We start from the raw sequence: 16,538 nt of genomic DNA, 5'->3' as shown, positions 1-16,538 counted from the left end.
CCACATATCTCTCTTCTCTGAATCCCTGATAGAGCCATGTTCATTAGTCATTTGACTAGGCAACAAGTAGTCTGTTGACTAACTAGCTAATTGATGGTGCATAGATATATGAAAATTCTTCCTCAACCCCCACCCGGGTCTGACTTCAGTAATCAATTTCCAAAGGTATAGTGCAGAATGGCTGGTTAAAAGGGATATATCCTGAAAAGATCCCCAGAAAAGGAAGAGGAAATCAAAGAGTCACTCAGCAGAAGTTCTACACTTTATAAACATTACATTGTTAAAAAAGTGAAGCAACATTTCTTTCTACAAGTAAACTTTTTTCTGTGGGCCCAAGTGTTTATTCAATAAGCAATTTCCTCTGGCTCCCTGAAGCCATCTTCAAGTATTATTTGCTCAAAATTGATTACAAAAATTACTTCATATTACTTTCATCTGTAGCCCTCAAAATTCTACACAACCTATAAGCTGTCCACTAGTCTTTAAAAATGTCCACCTCTGCTTTACATTGTTAGACTGTATCAATGTGCTTTTGCTAACTAAAACTAAGTGACTTAAAATAATAATCATGATTCTGTAGGTTGCCAATTTGGGCTGGGTTCAGTAGGGGGTTCTTCTGGTCTTAGCGGGGCTAGTCCATGCTCTATAGTCAGCTGCTGAATTGGTTGGGGGCTGCTGGTCTAGACGTCTCAGATGGGTTGGCTTGTGTCATCCATATAGTCTCCTATCCTCCAAAAAGTTAGCCTGGGCTTGGAGGTTGCACAGGGTTCCGAGAGAGAGAAGGCAGAAGTGAGCACCATTCTTGAGGTCTAGGCTTAGAATTCTATTAGCCAAGTCACAAAACCAGCCTAGACACAAGGGCTGAAGAAAGAAAATCCACCTCTTGATGGGAGGACTGCAAAGTCACATTGCCAAAGTAGTGGGTACAGAGAGCGGAAGGACTGTGGCCATTTTTGCAATCACCCAAACAGGATATTACCAGATAAAATACAAGACACCCAGTCAATGAGTAATGTTTTAGTATAGGTATGTCCCATGCCATATTTAGGACCTATCTATACTAAAAAATTATTTATTATATATCTGAAATTCAAATTTAATTTGATGCCTGTATTTTTGTTTGCTACGTGTGGTAATCCCACACACAGACCATGTCAAAAATAAACAAAACCTTTCTTTATCTAAAAGAGAGAACTTTGGGGTGCCTGGCTGGCTCAAACAGTAGAGTATCTGACTCTTAATCTCAGGGTTGTGAGTTCAAGCTCCATGTTGGGCGTGGAGCCTACTTAAAAAAAAGAATGAGAGAGAACTTTGAACTTGAAATTATTGTTAAAGTGTACAACTATATCAAATGTTGTATTAGAATGAGCCAAAAACTCTAAGTACACCCACAGAAAAGGAATAATTTGGACCCCTCCCCATATTCTAGGAGCCATCTTTGGTGAAACACTGCTAATAAATAACCCTAAAATAATATATAACAAACTGTTTCATTTCAGTTATGCATTAGATGATAAATTGCTACACAGAACACCAACAAGAGAAGAAAGAGTCTGTACTTTATGTAATTCGGGCCTATTCTATATTTATAATAATTCTTTTACCTTCCTATGAGGAATTTTTTAAATCCTTGGAAGCTATTAATCATTATCCTGTTCTGGAATTTATTATATCTAATCAAAGCAAAGATACTTGAAATTCACGTTTTAAGTACCTTACCCACACACTGTAGTAAAATTTGATGTTTTCCTCCATGAGTTTTTATGACTGGCTATATTTTTCCCACTGTAACTTTTGTGACTAGAAATGACAGTGCAAAGGTCAAATAAATGTGCATCATTAAGCAATACAACCTGACATTTCTAGACAATAACTCCCTCAGATGAGGAAAGGGAAGCCTACCTGAAAGGTCACAGCCCCTCCTACTGTCCCTTTGTAGCCCTAGTCATCTCTGTCTATTGCACACAATGACTCTGATACAAGGACCCCATCTGCTGGAAACTCTAAGTAATGTGAAATTCAGCACACAGTGCATGCTAAGGGTTATTAACCAGGCTTGTGATGCAGTTTCTTGCATCCAGCTTTAAATAAATCAAGCTTTGTTGTTTATGCCAGAATCTTAGACTTGAAAAGGAATTCAGAGATTACTACTCCAAGGCCTCCTTATACAAAACACAAAACAAAATCCTGTGCCCAGGATCATACCACAGTATGGCAGAAACCAAGGACAAAGACACCACATTGTTGTTCAAACATGAAGATCGTGGCATAACTTGATAAAAGTAGCATCCACCTGAAGAAGGAGTTTTTCGAATAAACAAGTATATTTCTCAAAATTTCATGGGGCAAAATGATAGTAAAGTCTGCCATGTAAGGACCATATTTATATTCTAAATCTGAGAGGAAAGTTTCAAACTTAGCTTGCACTTCAGAAAGGGACGAACCACAAATTTCATTCACTAAAATAGGAATGTGAAAAATTAAGAGTTGGAATTTTGCCATCCCATTTGTAAAAGTGGGTAAAGAGATTCGGTTATGAAATATAAGGGTTATTACAAACACATATTCCTCTCCCTGTACCAACAATGTTCGCAACCCACACTACTTTCTGACTTCAAGCCATAGACAACGTCAATTTCTTTGTCTGCAGGTTCTTCTGCTTTCTCTACATTAGAAAACCCTAAGTAACCTTCAAATCTCAGATGAAATACTAAACCACCTGTGAAGCTCTCCAAGATCTCCCCAGTGTTCTGATTGCTCCCTACAATGAGATGAAAATCTCCCCACTCTAAACTTCATTTTCTCACATAAACTAATTTCTATCCTTGCATATGCTCTAACACATACCTTATTCATTCTTTTTTTTTTTTTTTCCCCTGTCTATTAGGGAGCATCTACTAAATGCCAAGTTCTCCTCCAGGCTCAGGGTGCAGCAATCAATAAAATAACAAAAAACAAAATCCCCTAATTTCTTGGAACTGACATGATAGTGGGTGAAGAGGACAAGAATCAAAATAACTAAAACCTAAGCAGGGAAGAGGGATAGATGGTACTGGGGAAAGAGGTACAATTTTAAATGAAGTGATCAGCAAACGCCTTACTGGGGGATACTTGAATGAAGACCTTAAGTTGGTGAGGGAACAAAGCTCACAAGTGACTAGGGAGAGTTCTTCAGGGAGGGGCAACAGCAAGTGCAAAAGACCTGAGCCAGAGATATGCCGGGCATATTCACGTAAGAGCAAGAAAGCCCATATGCTTGGAACAGAGTGGCCAAGGCAAAGAGCAGTAGAAAAGAAGTCTAGAGGGGCGCCCGGGCAGCTCAGTCGGTTAAGCGTCTGCCTTCGGCTCAGGTCGTGATCCCAGGATCCTGGAATCGAGTCCAGCATCGGGCTCACTGGGAGCCTGCTTCTCCCTCTCCCTCTGCCTGCCACTCTGTCTACTTGTGATCTTTCTCTCTCTCTCAAAAAGAAATAAATAAAATCTAAAAAAAAAAAAAAAGAAGTCTAGAAAAGGAGTAGGAGCCTTTGAAAAGTTGGTAGGATTAGTAACTTGAAGGTAGTGATGGAGAATGATTTGTTGAAGTTGCGGTACTAGAGGGAGTGAGCTGTAAAGTGGGTTGTTATTGGAAAATGGGATACTTGAGATTAGGAAAGGTTTGTTACGGGTAATAATAAACTCTAGGGTATGACTTTAAGAGTGAGGGGTGAGATAAGGCGGAAAACAAGATTATTACAGATGGATAGAAAGTGATCTAAACTAATGATAAGAGTTTCAAAACTGGAGGTTTTAAAGAGTAGGGAGAGGTTATCTAAGGCAGAAGGGAGGACCAAGGAGGACACTTAACCCTGCCTCCAAGCCCAATGGTAGATCAGGAAGAGAAAACAACTACTTGAGAGGACTGCAGAGGAAGTAAGGTTCTTCAAGGGAGCTAGGTTTCAATTAAAATAAAAACACAAAGGCATTGTTCTTTGGCTAGGTTTTAATTAGAATAAAAACACAAAGGAATTATGCTAATGAATGACCCAGTTCCTAAAGGCAGAGTGGAAGAAAGGTTTGGGCAGCTGCAGGGAAGCGGGGTATGGTTAGGACGTGGATCATACAGAGGAACCAGAGATGGGTTACAGTGAGGAAGTTTATGATCTGAGCTTCTTGTGAGGACTGGCAGGATCAATCCGGGCAGTCGTAGGACAGCGGTAGAAAGGAAGGAGTGCTGGAAGGAGGAGAGGGAGGAGCATCTTGCCAGCGGTGTTCAAGAGTCTCCTCTGCACTCTTGACTACAGATGCCTAACAGCATAAGAAACAGTCTTACTTTAAGCACAAAGGGCTGCCTCACCTTGCTTATTCTTTTTTTTTTTATTTTAGCATCATATACTGTCTCCTTTTCCATATTAGATCATAAGCTCTTTGAAGTGACTAAGAAATTTTACTCATTTTGATGTTGCCTGTTGATTGCCAGTACTAAGCTACTCAATAAATATATGCTCAAAAACAAGTGAATACTTCTCACTGGATGGAAGGACTGGTTGAAAAAGACAGATTATTTCCTATTCAGTCTTCTCTCTGAGAACTCTCTATAGCTCCCCAATTCTAGGACGGGACTCAGATATTCTTCTGAGTCCCGTCCTAGAAGACCAGGTGCTGTTACAAAACCTGTTGTGCTCAGTCTGCTTGTGAAAAGGCCAAAGATAAGGCCTCCCTTTCCCTGCTGTAAGAGTAAAAATTCTGCTTATAATGATATTTGCCTCACTGATCACTTTTTCTTTTTTTTTTAAGATTTCTATTTATGTATTTGACAGAGAGAGAAAGGTGGAGAGCACACAAGGAGGGGGAGCAGAGGCAGAGGAAGAAGCAGGCTCCCCGCTAAGCAGAGAGCCCCATGCAGGACTCGATCCCAGGACCCAGGGATCACGACCTGAGCAGAAGGCAGCTCCTTAACCGACTGAGCCACCCAGGCATCCCTCACTGATCACTTCTTCTTCAGGAGAAGAGAATCAATAGCCAAGCCAGAGTAAAATTCTCCAAGGACACTATAACCTGTTGTGAATTTTCTGGGGAATGTAGCCAATGCTCACATGGCCATACTTGGTGACAAATGATAAGGGTCATGGTCTTGTTACAAGAAAGTTTGGCAATCCTGGGGATCTGCATCACCACAAGGTGCAAGCCAGCCTCTGAACCACTAAGAGTTGATAAGATATGGGCCTAATGGATGATTTGATGTGGAGTCAGTGTTGTGGCAGGAAAAGTACAGAATTCAGAAACTGACCTAGAATCAGACACTTTGCAAGTATGTAAACAAACAGCTGGGGCGCCTGGGTGGCTCAGTTGGTTGGGCGACTGCCTTCGGCTCGGGTCATGATCCTTGGGTCCTGGGATCGAGCCCCGCATTGGGCTCCTTGCTCAGCGAGGGGCCTGCTTCTCCCTCTCCCACTCCTCCTACTTGTGTTCCCCCTCACGCTGTCTCTCTCTCTCTCTCTCTCTGTCAATTAAATAAATAAATAAAATCTTTAAAAAAAAAAAAACAGCTGAGTCTCTACCATAAGATGACCACCACTAACTCCCTCATCAGGGCCTCACCAAGGCAAAGCCACTGTGGCCAGGCCCAAGTTTGGCAACAGGCATCCATCTGTCCGACCTAAAATGTAAGGCTCTCCAGTTTTTCAAGAACATAAACCTGATTACATCATTCTTTTGCTTCAGTCGATTCAGTGGCATCCCATTACCTTTAGCCTAAGACTGAACTCCCTTGCATGCCCAAAGGTCCTGCAGGATGTAAACTCTACCAATCACTCCACTTCATCTCTCCCCTCTTCTCCTACCACTTTCCCTCCCACACTTTATATTCCAGCACACTTTAAGTTCTTTCCATTCCTAAAACATTCAAGTCTATACTTGCTGTTGACCTAACACCTTCTAAATGCTTTTAACCCTCTTCAACCAGCTAACTTTATGGTTTTAGCTTAAATGGCACATCCTCAGGGAAGTGCTCTTTGCCAACTAGATGGGTCAAGTCTCCTGATACAATATGTTACATCATACACTGATCTCATGTCTCTGTAATTACTCATTTAATGTTTTCTCTCCCCCCAGTCCATTATTTCTATAAAGGCAGCAGCTGTGACCACTTAAGTTACCATTGTATCCCCAAGGCCTTGCCCAATGACTGCAATATCACAGATGCAATTTAAAAAACAAACAAACAAAAAAGTAAGGTCGGTATACTATCCTGCTTAACACAACTGATTAAATGTAAGTGCCATATTTTTCAGGACATCTAGCTATAAGCTGAGAACCTTTCCCTTACTGCACCCAGAAATGTATCTTGAGGGACGCCCGAGTGGCTCAGTTGGTTAAGTGTCTGCCTGCAGCTCAGGTCATGATCCCAGGGTCCTGGGATCGAGTCCCACATCGGGCTCCTTGCTCAGCGGGGAGCCTGCTTCTCCCTCTGCCTACTGCTCACCCTTCTTGTGCTCTCTCTCTCTGACAAATAAATAAATAAAATCTTAAAAAAAAAAAAAGAAATGTATCTTGAATACATTCAGCAGTATCTTTTAAATGAATAAATCCCATAAAATAATTCAAAAAAAACCTCAAACTGTTCAATTCAGTAAAATATGAATACAGGCCACCTAAAATACTATATTCACTTTATTTCTAATTTTTCTACTGGTTTTGATAACATTTAGAGAAAGAATAAATGAAAACAAGGAACTATTGTATCACATCAAGAAATAACTTTATCCAACGGGAATTCAAATGGAAGATATATTTAACATCAGTTCATATATTAGTAACTTATACACTTATTATCAAGTATGACATCATTAAAGCACAAAATAGTCTCCTTCAATCTCAACCAAACTTCTGGCCTCCCTTTTGCGTCACTCCTATGACTACCAACTGCACACATAAAGAGACTAGGGAAAATTTATTGAAGATGGTTTTCCAGGAAATTTATAAAATGAAAAAGGCAAAATATGTCAAATAAAGCATAAACAGCAATAGGGCCCAGAATTTACTCTGGAAAGGCTGCCTAAGGCACTACCAAAAAAACAGTTGTAAATCCCTGATCTGACTTTGAAATTTTATGATCTTAAAAATTTCAATTTGAAGCACAAGGTGACATGACCACACTAATGGGTATATTATTTTCTCAGTAAAGGCATATGTGAGAAATATTATGTCTGTCCAGGACACTGTCACTCCAATATGTGTTGTAATACAGCTGATTATATAAGGTGTGAAAGTGAACTTGGTTATTTTTTAATGCATTTTAAAAACTAATGACACTTGAATGAATGGTGGCACAATAGGGAAAAGGACTGTTTTTATATAAAACAATACTAAATCAGTATGTGATGAGGTGAAATGGTGAGACTGTAAGAATTTTACAAAATGGTAATTTAGAAATTGTAAATGCTTTTATTCAAAAGTGCAAAAAAGGCGTCAATTGTCCTCATTTGCTGGAATCACAGTTCTTATGAATAACAGCATCTACTAATGAACCTGATCAAGAATGAATTAAAAAAATAATTTAAAAATTGGAATGAAAAATGAAATAAAAATTGGAATGACTCTGGTTAAAACCAGAATACAAAATTATGAAAACCAAATCAATTTGACAGTGGTGACAGAAGTACTGTTATTTGGCTAATGAAAACAATGAATGCTCCTGACCAGTGGTTTCCGAGGACCCCGTTCAGGTGACTCAGGTGCTTCCAGGAGCTGGTTAAGGAGAGTGAGGAGGAGGCCCAGTGAGGAGGACTCTGGACCTAGAGAAGCTCTACTTCTCTGTTTTACCATACACTGAGAATGTATGTATATCTTTTTTTTTTTTAAGGCTTCAATTTGTTTAAAAAAATCCTGAAAACCACAGCAATATATATATGCTATTTCCAAGCACACAAAGAGAATTGAAATCGGGACATACGAGACAAAAAGGCTCCAAACTACTGGAAGAATTATCCGTTTTCTTCTCACTTAACTAATGTTAAAATGACTTGTCAACTGAGATATGCCATAGGGTAACAGACTACTAGTTAGGTACCTTCAGGTTAATAGCACATATGCAAAGGAGAGCTAGCTAAGTGGGAAAGTGGGAACTGCTCACATGAGCCAGGCAACCACAAGAGCAAGCAGGTCTCCTCTTTAGCCTGACCTTGGCAACCAAAGTTCTTCATGGCTGAGAGCTCATCTCCTTTAGACATTTCAGAGAACAAGCGATATGAACTGTGGTACAACTTTTCAGTAAGACTGAAAGTCATGTCAGCAAGGCACTGGTGCATCCATTTAAGGATATAGGATAAACACACAGCTTTTAACATTAAATTGTTAGAGATGATTGGCCAACATACGAATATGCATAGTACTTGGCACACAAGTTCTTTAATAAAATGTTACTGAATCTATTCTGAAAATGTCATGTTTGTTAAGTAATATGTTCTAAAGGGTAAAAATCAGGAAAAAAAAAAAGGATGTAAAGTCCACTCTATCTTAATGCAGCAGTGGGAATTTTTTTTTTTTTAAGTTATAACAGGTTTTAGGCTTAATACATACATTTTGGGCTTAGGAAATCACATAATTAAAAAGCAAAATTTGATTTTGATTAATACATAACCACTATCATGAGTTTAAAAATCACACGAAAAATGTTACTAAAAAAAGGGAGAAAATGTCTAAATGAATCTGCACAAATATACAAATCAATGTGTGAGAGGTTAGCAAGGAAAATATAAAAATTGTCTTTTTTTAAATAAGCCTTTCATTAGTTAAAAGGAAATGGAATTCTGAATTTCCCCTTATATATTTGGTCCTCCTAGCTTTCCTGGACAAAGCAGTACTAACCATTTTAGCAAACTCCAATTAAAATACCCTCATAATGTTGAATCTAGGACAACCTATCATCTACGCAGACAAAGAATTCTGAATGTCACATACAGTAAATGAAAAGGTCAAATCTGACCATGTCTACAGTATTCTATGATGAAAATAAAAAATCCAGGAAGGCAAATAAAAATGGCTTACTTACATGAGGTTCCTTTTACTTGTTGATTGTACATTTTAAGAATTGGATATATGCCTTCCCTTCTTATCCAGTATTTTTAAAGAAGTCCTAAGTGAATGCATACTGTTTTGTAAACTGCATTGTCTAAATTGCAGCAAAATTCAGGCAAAAGTGAGCGTAGTTTTATCCCCTGGAAAAGCACTGAATATGGTTATAGGAACAAACTCAATATCATCTAATTTAAGAAGTTCTTGTCATCAGGTATGGTTACATTGGTTTGTAAAACATATATTGCCTAGGACAAAATACAGCAACCTGTAAATCACAACCCAGCAATTTTTCATTCTTTCTATTGATAAACATTCAAAAACAGTATTTTCACCATGTGAAAGTAAACAACCACAACCTCCAAATCAACTTTTCTCACATGAGTTTCTAATCCCCATAGCGTCACTGTAAGTCACTAGCAATCACTGCATTGACTGAGCAAAGATTAACTTAACACTTCCCTCCAAAAAAAAGTATAAAAAGAATGCTTTAAATAGATATAACCCATAGAGAACTAGATCTATATCATAAATGCTGGGGATGAAAAGCATGTAAAATAACAGATTCATGATTCGGGGTAGGAGAGGAATCCATTGCTTCATATAGCACAAAAGAATTCTGCTCAGGCGGCCATAGCTCCTTTCATTTCTTAGCTGGGTTCTTGGGAGGAAGGAGTTTATATGTGTTGAAGTAGCCCACCACCTGCTGGGGGATCTCTGCCAAGACACACTGAGAGAGCGCTTCTTTTGGAGCCTTATGAAAAAACAAAATCAAAGTGACTTAATTAGTAACCAAATTTTACTGGCATTTTAATAACAGACTAGGAATACCTCACCTGTCAGTAAAAAGGAGTTATTCCCAATTCCTGGGCTTATATCGTGTCTTAGGTGAAACACAGAATAAGCTAAGTAACCAATGTTACTTAGGGGCGCTTTATTACTCCCACTAATACTTATCAAGTCCTTTTTTGGTGCCAGCTTTCTGGCATTTGACAATTACTTTTTTCTTTAACTTTTAAAGGTGGGTCTTTCATTCACTTGGTATTAATTTTTTTAACTTTTTATTTTGAAATAATTACAGATTCATAGGAAGTTGCAAAAATAATATTTACCAAGTTCCTTCCAAAGGTAGTATCTTTTATAACTATAGTAGAATACCAAAACCAAAAAACTGACAATGGTACAGTTCACAGGCCTTATTCAGATTTTACCAGTTTTATTTACCTGCACTTATTTGCATGTGTGGATGTATTATTCTATGTAATCTTATCATCTGGGTAGATCTGTACAACCATCACCACAGTCAAGAAACAGAACTGTTTCATCATCACAAGGATCCCTAACATTAACACTTTTAATCACCTTCCCCCACACTCATACATTGCCTGCTGGTAATGTAAAAAAGCATAATCATTCTGGAAAAGTTCAACAGTTTCTTTAATAATTAAACATGCAATAATTATACGACCCAGCAATTGCACTTCTGGGTATTTATCCTAGAGAAATAAAAATTTATGCTCACACAAAAACCTGTACATGAATGTTTATAGCAGCTTTGCATATAACAGACAAAAACTGAAAACAATTAAAGATGTCCTTCAACGGATGAACGGTTAACACCTACACCATGGAATACTCCTCAGCAATAAAAAGGGACACATGCAGCAACAACCCTGCAGAAAATTATGCTGAAGTGAAAAAAAAAGCCAATCCTAACATTTCTATAACATTTTGAAATGACAAAATTATGGAAGTGGAGAACAGATTAGTGGTTGCCCGGGGTTAAAGGTGGGTGCAGGTGCAAGGGAAGTGGGTGTGGCTATAAAAGGGCAAGATGAGGAGTCCTGAGGTGATGGACCTTGATTATTTATCAATGTCTGTATCCTGGTCGTGGATTCTGTGCTATAGTTTTACAAGATGTTACCACTGGAGTAAACTGGGTAAAACAAAGTCCTGAGAGATTTTCGTCAAATCAACTTCCAGTCTGGCAAATTCATCGTATACTTGTATAGAGTTTTTCTGTTGTTACATACATAGGTAAAGATAAAATATATTTTAAAACATTCACAGCAACACCATTTATAACAATTTATCATATAGACTGCAAGAGGCATGTTAAGTATACAACTTGAAGCAAAACTGTGAAATCTAATCAGGGCTCTTCAAAAATCCATACATCCTCTAACCCCAGACACCTACTCAACTACTTGGTTATGGATTGGTGAAGGTCTGTGTTCAAACTCCTTAGTGTGCATGAAGAATAAGGAGGAGTGGTACTCACGTTCTGGAACTGTCTGAAAGGCACAAACTGGACAATATCTCGGATGGCTACCTCGCCTGATAGGGAGCGGAGACTTCCACCATCACCATCCAGAAACTCCATGGCACTGAAGTCAGCACCTCCTACTCCAACAATGATGATGGACATAGGAAGCTTGGCAGCATTTACTATAGCTTGTCTGGTCTCATCAAGGTCTGTTATCACACCATCAGTAATGATTAAGAGCACGTAATATTGCTGCCAAGACAGAAAATTATATCCACTGAGCAGGCTGAGCTCCCAAACAATAAAAACAATGGTTTAAAAACATCTCCAGCTTGATGAGTCATTCAGTCTCTTTCTTGCTCATTTACCTTGCCAGTCTCTACCCAGGATACCATCTACATAAAATATTCTAACATTCCCTAATGACAAGGAGATTTATTGATACAAAAATTTCAGGGTTATTAAAAGTGCAACAGACCACAAAATCGGGCTGGCATAAATATACAGAAGCAAGACATCTAAATGTCAAAGATTAAACTTTTAGTGAGCATAAGAATAAACACTTTAACGTAAGTATTAATTATGTTAAATATTGATCAAGGGAGTAAGTGGCAACTCCATTTTTTAAAAGTCAAATATGGAAGTAGAATTGTTTATTAAACTAAAGTGCACTTTTTAAAAAATGGGTATGGTTTAAGGGGGGGGAACTCTTTCTCTCAATTTTGTCATTTCTGACAAATATTTTTAGAGGATGGTAAAATGTTACATAAAATTGTGACTCCATCTTTTGGGTCATTTAAAGCTAGAATGGAAATAAGTTTTATAACAAAGCTAATACATGCTGAGTGTTTACTCTGCCCCAGGCACTGTGCATTTTTTATCAATTATCTTATTTCACCTTTCAGCAATCATATGAGGTAGTTATCACTGCCTTCCTTTTGGGTATAAAAAGTTATGAAGCTAAGAGAGATTTGGTATCAAGGTCCAACAGGTAATGGTTATCTAATCCAAACCTTTTAAATAATTTTTAAGTAATTTTTCATCAGCAACTGAAATTGTAAATTTTCTCAACCTTAATTTGTTAAGTCTACCTTTGAAAAGGTAGATTTTAATCATTTCTTTTTAGTAAAACCTATTTAAGAAAATTAATTCAAATGGCAGAGAAAAGACTCATGAGTATAAGGGTTATTTTTTTGTTGTCTTGCTTTTAATGATCACTAATTTGACAACAACCGTTGTTACCCCCCCAAACAAGGATACCTATATTATGACTTTATGCTCTTTGTATCTCAATGGACCAAATAAATGGAAAAATGGCACCAGAAGCAATCTTCATTCTCCTTGTCCCCTTGCACTACAGCACTTACAGAAGCTGTCTGTTGTTGGGTAGCTGCAGCAGCAAACCTGGCCACATGGTTTATGATTGGAGAAAAATTAGTTGGTCCATAGAGTTTTATCTGAGGAAGGCAGGCCCGATATGCTTCTATAATGCCTTGGATTCCTAGACAAAAAAAGCAGTATTAAAAATTCTCAAACACAATTTAATTGTTCATTGTTTACCATACTGGTTAATTTAATTTTATATACATATGTGTATGTATGTATATGTATGTGTATATATATATATATCTATCGCTTTAGTGAAAAATTCTATATTCAAGAGTTCCTCTTAAACCTTGTATTACAAAACTTCATAGCTATGCTCCATTGCAAACACCTGTAAATGCTACCCTCCTCCAATAAAAGACATTTATTTTCATCTCAGCCAAACTATTCATTAATCTACAGTAGGACTGTTATATTGCATAATTTTTGTGTTTTAGAAATAAGACTTTAATGGAAAAGGAATCATGAAAAAGGTGCTGCATCACACAACTGACAATAAGAGGTAAGAAACATCTACTGATTAAGTGGAAAAACTTTTGCACATGTGGCCATAGATTCTACAAAATCAGATGGCTATAAACCCAATGTTAATTGTAGTCAAGAGCTTACTCAATAACTTAAAGGTTAAGCATGGTATGGTAAACTGTATAGTTCCAAAAATTCATTTCCAGGTTATGTATTACATTTTGCTGCAGAAATACTAATGTGTTTGCTTATGCCGTACTGCCTGGGCCTGCTGGGATGTTGTATAGTGGAAGATTGGGCAGGGCCATTCGACTAGCTCTGACCAAGCATGTAAATGGACATGACATTCATGTCTAGGTAGACGTTTTAAGAGCCACTGCCTGTTTTCACCAGCAATCTTGCTCTTTCCCCCTGCAAAGGGAGTAGCACATCCCAGATAAGGTCCTGAGTCCCAAAATAAGAAACACAAAGCAGACTAGCCACATGTAAAGGGATATATAAATGAGCAAGAAATAAACTATCGCTAGAAATAAACTATCTAAATCACTGAGAGACTGTTTATTACAACAACACAACTTAGTGGAGGTTGAATGGCATTCCTGGTAAAAGCACTGCTTGTGAAGCTTTTTTTTTTTTAAGATTTTATTTATTGATTTGACAGAGAGAGATAGTGAGAGAGAGAACACAAGCAGGGGGAGTGGGAGAGGGAGAAGCAGGCTTCCCTCCAAGCAGGAAGCCCGATGCAGGGCTCGATCCCAGGACCCTGGGATCATGACCTGACCCGGAGGCAGACACTTAACGACTGAGCCATCCAAGTGCCCCAGGTGAAGCTTTAATGAGACATATGCGCCTATGGGATCTACCCCTTATATTTGAGAGTCCAGGATGCAGGTAAGATACTAGAAATCCTCAAGAACGTCCTCCATACTTGTTGAGATCATCAAGGAATTCTGCCTCAAAAGATTTTTAATGTAAACCAAAACAGGTCTCTTGCTTAAAACATACCCAACAGATCAGAGATCAACAAGTAAATGAAGTAGATACTTGATTTAAAAGTTTCACAAGACCAACTCTCTTACCATTTAAGAGTTCTAATTCACTCCTCTTTGTCACTTTGAGCTTAGGAAGAAGTCAGTCCAGTACTAACAAAAATAATACTACCATAGGCCAGCAGCAGGATTTTGCTGCAATGACACATACTGTAGAAAATTTGAGTCCCAGAGCAATAATATTCTTTCATTTTTATCATCTCAGCTTGCTTTTCAATCTGAAGATATATAAACTATTAATTAAATTTCTTCACAGATATCAATTGCCTTCAGTTCCTCCACTAAAATTAAGTTATGCCAAAATCCATCCTTTGCATTAAAGGAACAAATGAGACATGTTATTTCTGGGCAACTAAGTTCAATGATTAATTAAGAAAAGGGGATTCAACTTCCTTGCTTAAAATAAGGTTGTATTTTTTTCAGCACAGTATGTTCTTTGTCTAAAAGCAAAGGGATTTGGGATGCCTGGGTGGCTCAGTCGGTTAAGCAACTGCCTTTGTTTGGCTCAGGTCATGATCCCAAGGGTCCTGTGATCGAGTCCCACATCGGGGGCAAGGGGGGACTGAATAGGAGCCTGCTTCTCCCTCTGCCTACCGCTCCCGCTGCTTGTGCTCTCTCTCTCTCTCGGACAAATAAATAAGATCTTAAAAATAAAATAAAACCAAACATTCTTTTTTTCAGACTATGAACCAAAAGTAGAAAAGCTGCGCTTAATGGCAGCCCAAAGATGGGCTCATTTTACTCAGAGTAAATGAACTTCTCAAATGAATTATCACATGATATAAGTCATCCATATTTATTGGCAAGAAAAGAGATGTAATTACACCGAATTCCAAAAATTGTTCCAATTTCATCATAAGCATGAAACAGTTCTTGAAAAGAATTGCTATTCCCAGTTTCAAATGGCTAGGGATAAAACGGTCACAACTGGCCACTGAAAGTACATCAAAGGAACACTGAATTAGTATGAAAAAAAGTGTCCTGGAAAAACAAGAAAACCCTAATATGGGACACCTGGGTGCCTCAGCTGGTGAAGCGTCTGCGTTTGGCTCAGGTCATTCATGATCCCAGGGTCCTGGGATCAAGTCCCGCATCAGACCCCTTTCTCAGCAGGAAGCCTGGCTCTCCCTCTCCCACTCCCCCTGCTCATGTTTCCTCTCCCTCTGTGTGTGTCTCTCTCTGTCAAATAAATAAATAAAATCTTTAAAAAAAAAAAATCCAATACAAATTATCCCAACAAAATGTTCATGCTCTTCTGCCTTAGGAATATTGTTCATGAATACTGAAGATAAGGAAAGAACACCCTCTTTTGTTAGAAATCTAAACATTCTGTAATTATCAACAGGACCCTTTTCAGAAAATTACCTATTGTCTACAATTTTATGCCTCTGCCCATACCTCTCTGTCTTCCTCCAAACTGTTCAGTCTTTTATCATTTTGTGGGACAGTTGGCATTTTAGGTTGATTGCCCAATGGGGTAAAAAGGAAGAAGCCCTTGGGTATTTGAGGTATAAAAAAATGAAATTAAACAAATGTCAGCTTTCCGCTGTCTATAGAGAGGAAAGCCACTATAGGAGTTTAATTCTTTGTTCCTTTAGCCCATTCAGATGTAGTCTGAGTAACAATTATTTGATGCTGGACATTTTTTTCCTTGTAGAGAGTGACTGCTACTCTGAGAAAAGTTTCATAAATCTGATACTAGATAACTCATTTTATTGAAGGTTTGTTTTAAAATAAGATGTGAAAATAATATGTGAAATGTGAATATAATATGATTATTTTTATTGATCTACTCTCAAGATTGAGAATTTTCTTGTTCTATTAAACCTTTTAAAGTAGAACTTAGCCAACAATCATCATAATAGATTTGCACCATTAGTATCTTACCACTCAAACCAACAATGTGGTGTAATTCTTCTACTTTATACAACGGAAAGTTAAATATGTCACAAAAAGAAAACTAGGGAGGGAATTTGAGTAAACCACAAGAAAAAAACAAGTAACAAACTAGTGAGGTGTTCAGTATAAAATCTTCCTGGTTACTTTTTGGCTTACCATTGCAGAAGGGATTGGATGGATTAAAGTTCATTGGAAATTCATGCGAAACCTGCCAAAAGAGGAAAGAATTGGTGAAGCCTGTTTTGCTTTTGTGGGAGGCAAATATTTAAAAATAAGATTTCCTCTTACCTGCCACTGAGGAGGTATCTGAGCTCCAAAACCAAAAGCTGGAAACATTTTATCACTAAAAAGAAAATTTGTAAAAACTGAAAGATCATTTTTTTTTAAATAGAAAATTTTATCTTTACTCTTAATAAAACCAA

The 16,538-nt window shown here is 37.9% G+C and overlaps 1 protein-coding gene across 2 annotated transcripts in view; it reads right to left on the bottom strand.

The window, feature by feature from the left end:
* Positions 1 to 6,714: 6,714 nt before the first annotated feature.
* The window catches only part of CPNE3 (copine 3), a 48,858-nt gene continuing 39,034 nt past the window's right edge, over positions 6,715 to 16,538 (bottom strand). For both annotated transcript variants that reach the window (XM_031024886.2, XM_081816215.1), the window contains 5 exons: positions 16,405 to 16,459; positions 16,273 to 16,324; positions 12,685 to 12,818; positions 11,333 to 11,569; positions 6,715 to 9,805 (listed from right to left, as the gene is read on the bottom strand). In XM_031024886.2, coding sequence (XP_030880746.1) covers positions 9,695 to 9,805; positions 11,333 to 11,569; positions 12,685 to 12,818; positions 16,273 to 16,324; positions 16,405 to 16,459 — 589 coding nt within the window. In that variant the 3' untranslated portion in view covers positions 6,715 to 9,694. The remainder of the gene's footprint in view (positions 9,806 to 11,332; positions 11,570 to 12,684; positions 12,819 to 16,272; positions 16,325 to 16,404; positions 16,460 to 16,538) is intronic.

The sequence above is a fragment of the Leptonychotes weddellii genome, chromosome 4, assembly GCF_054177405.1.
Source record: "Leptonychotes weddellii isolate Sample4059 chromosome 4, ASM5417740v2, whole genome shotgun sequence".
NCBI classification, from domain to species: Eukaryota; Metazoa; Chordata; class Mammalia; order Carnivora; family Phocidae; genus Leptonychotes; species Leptonychotes weddellii.
The sequence above is the reverse complement of the archived record's forward strand: the minus strand, read 5'-3'. Positions and strand labels throughout refer to the sequence as shown.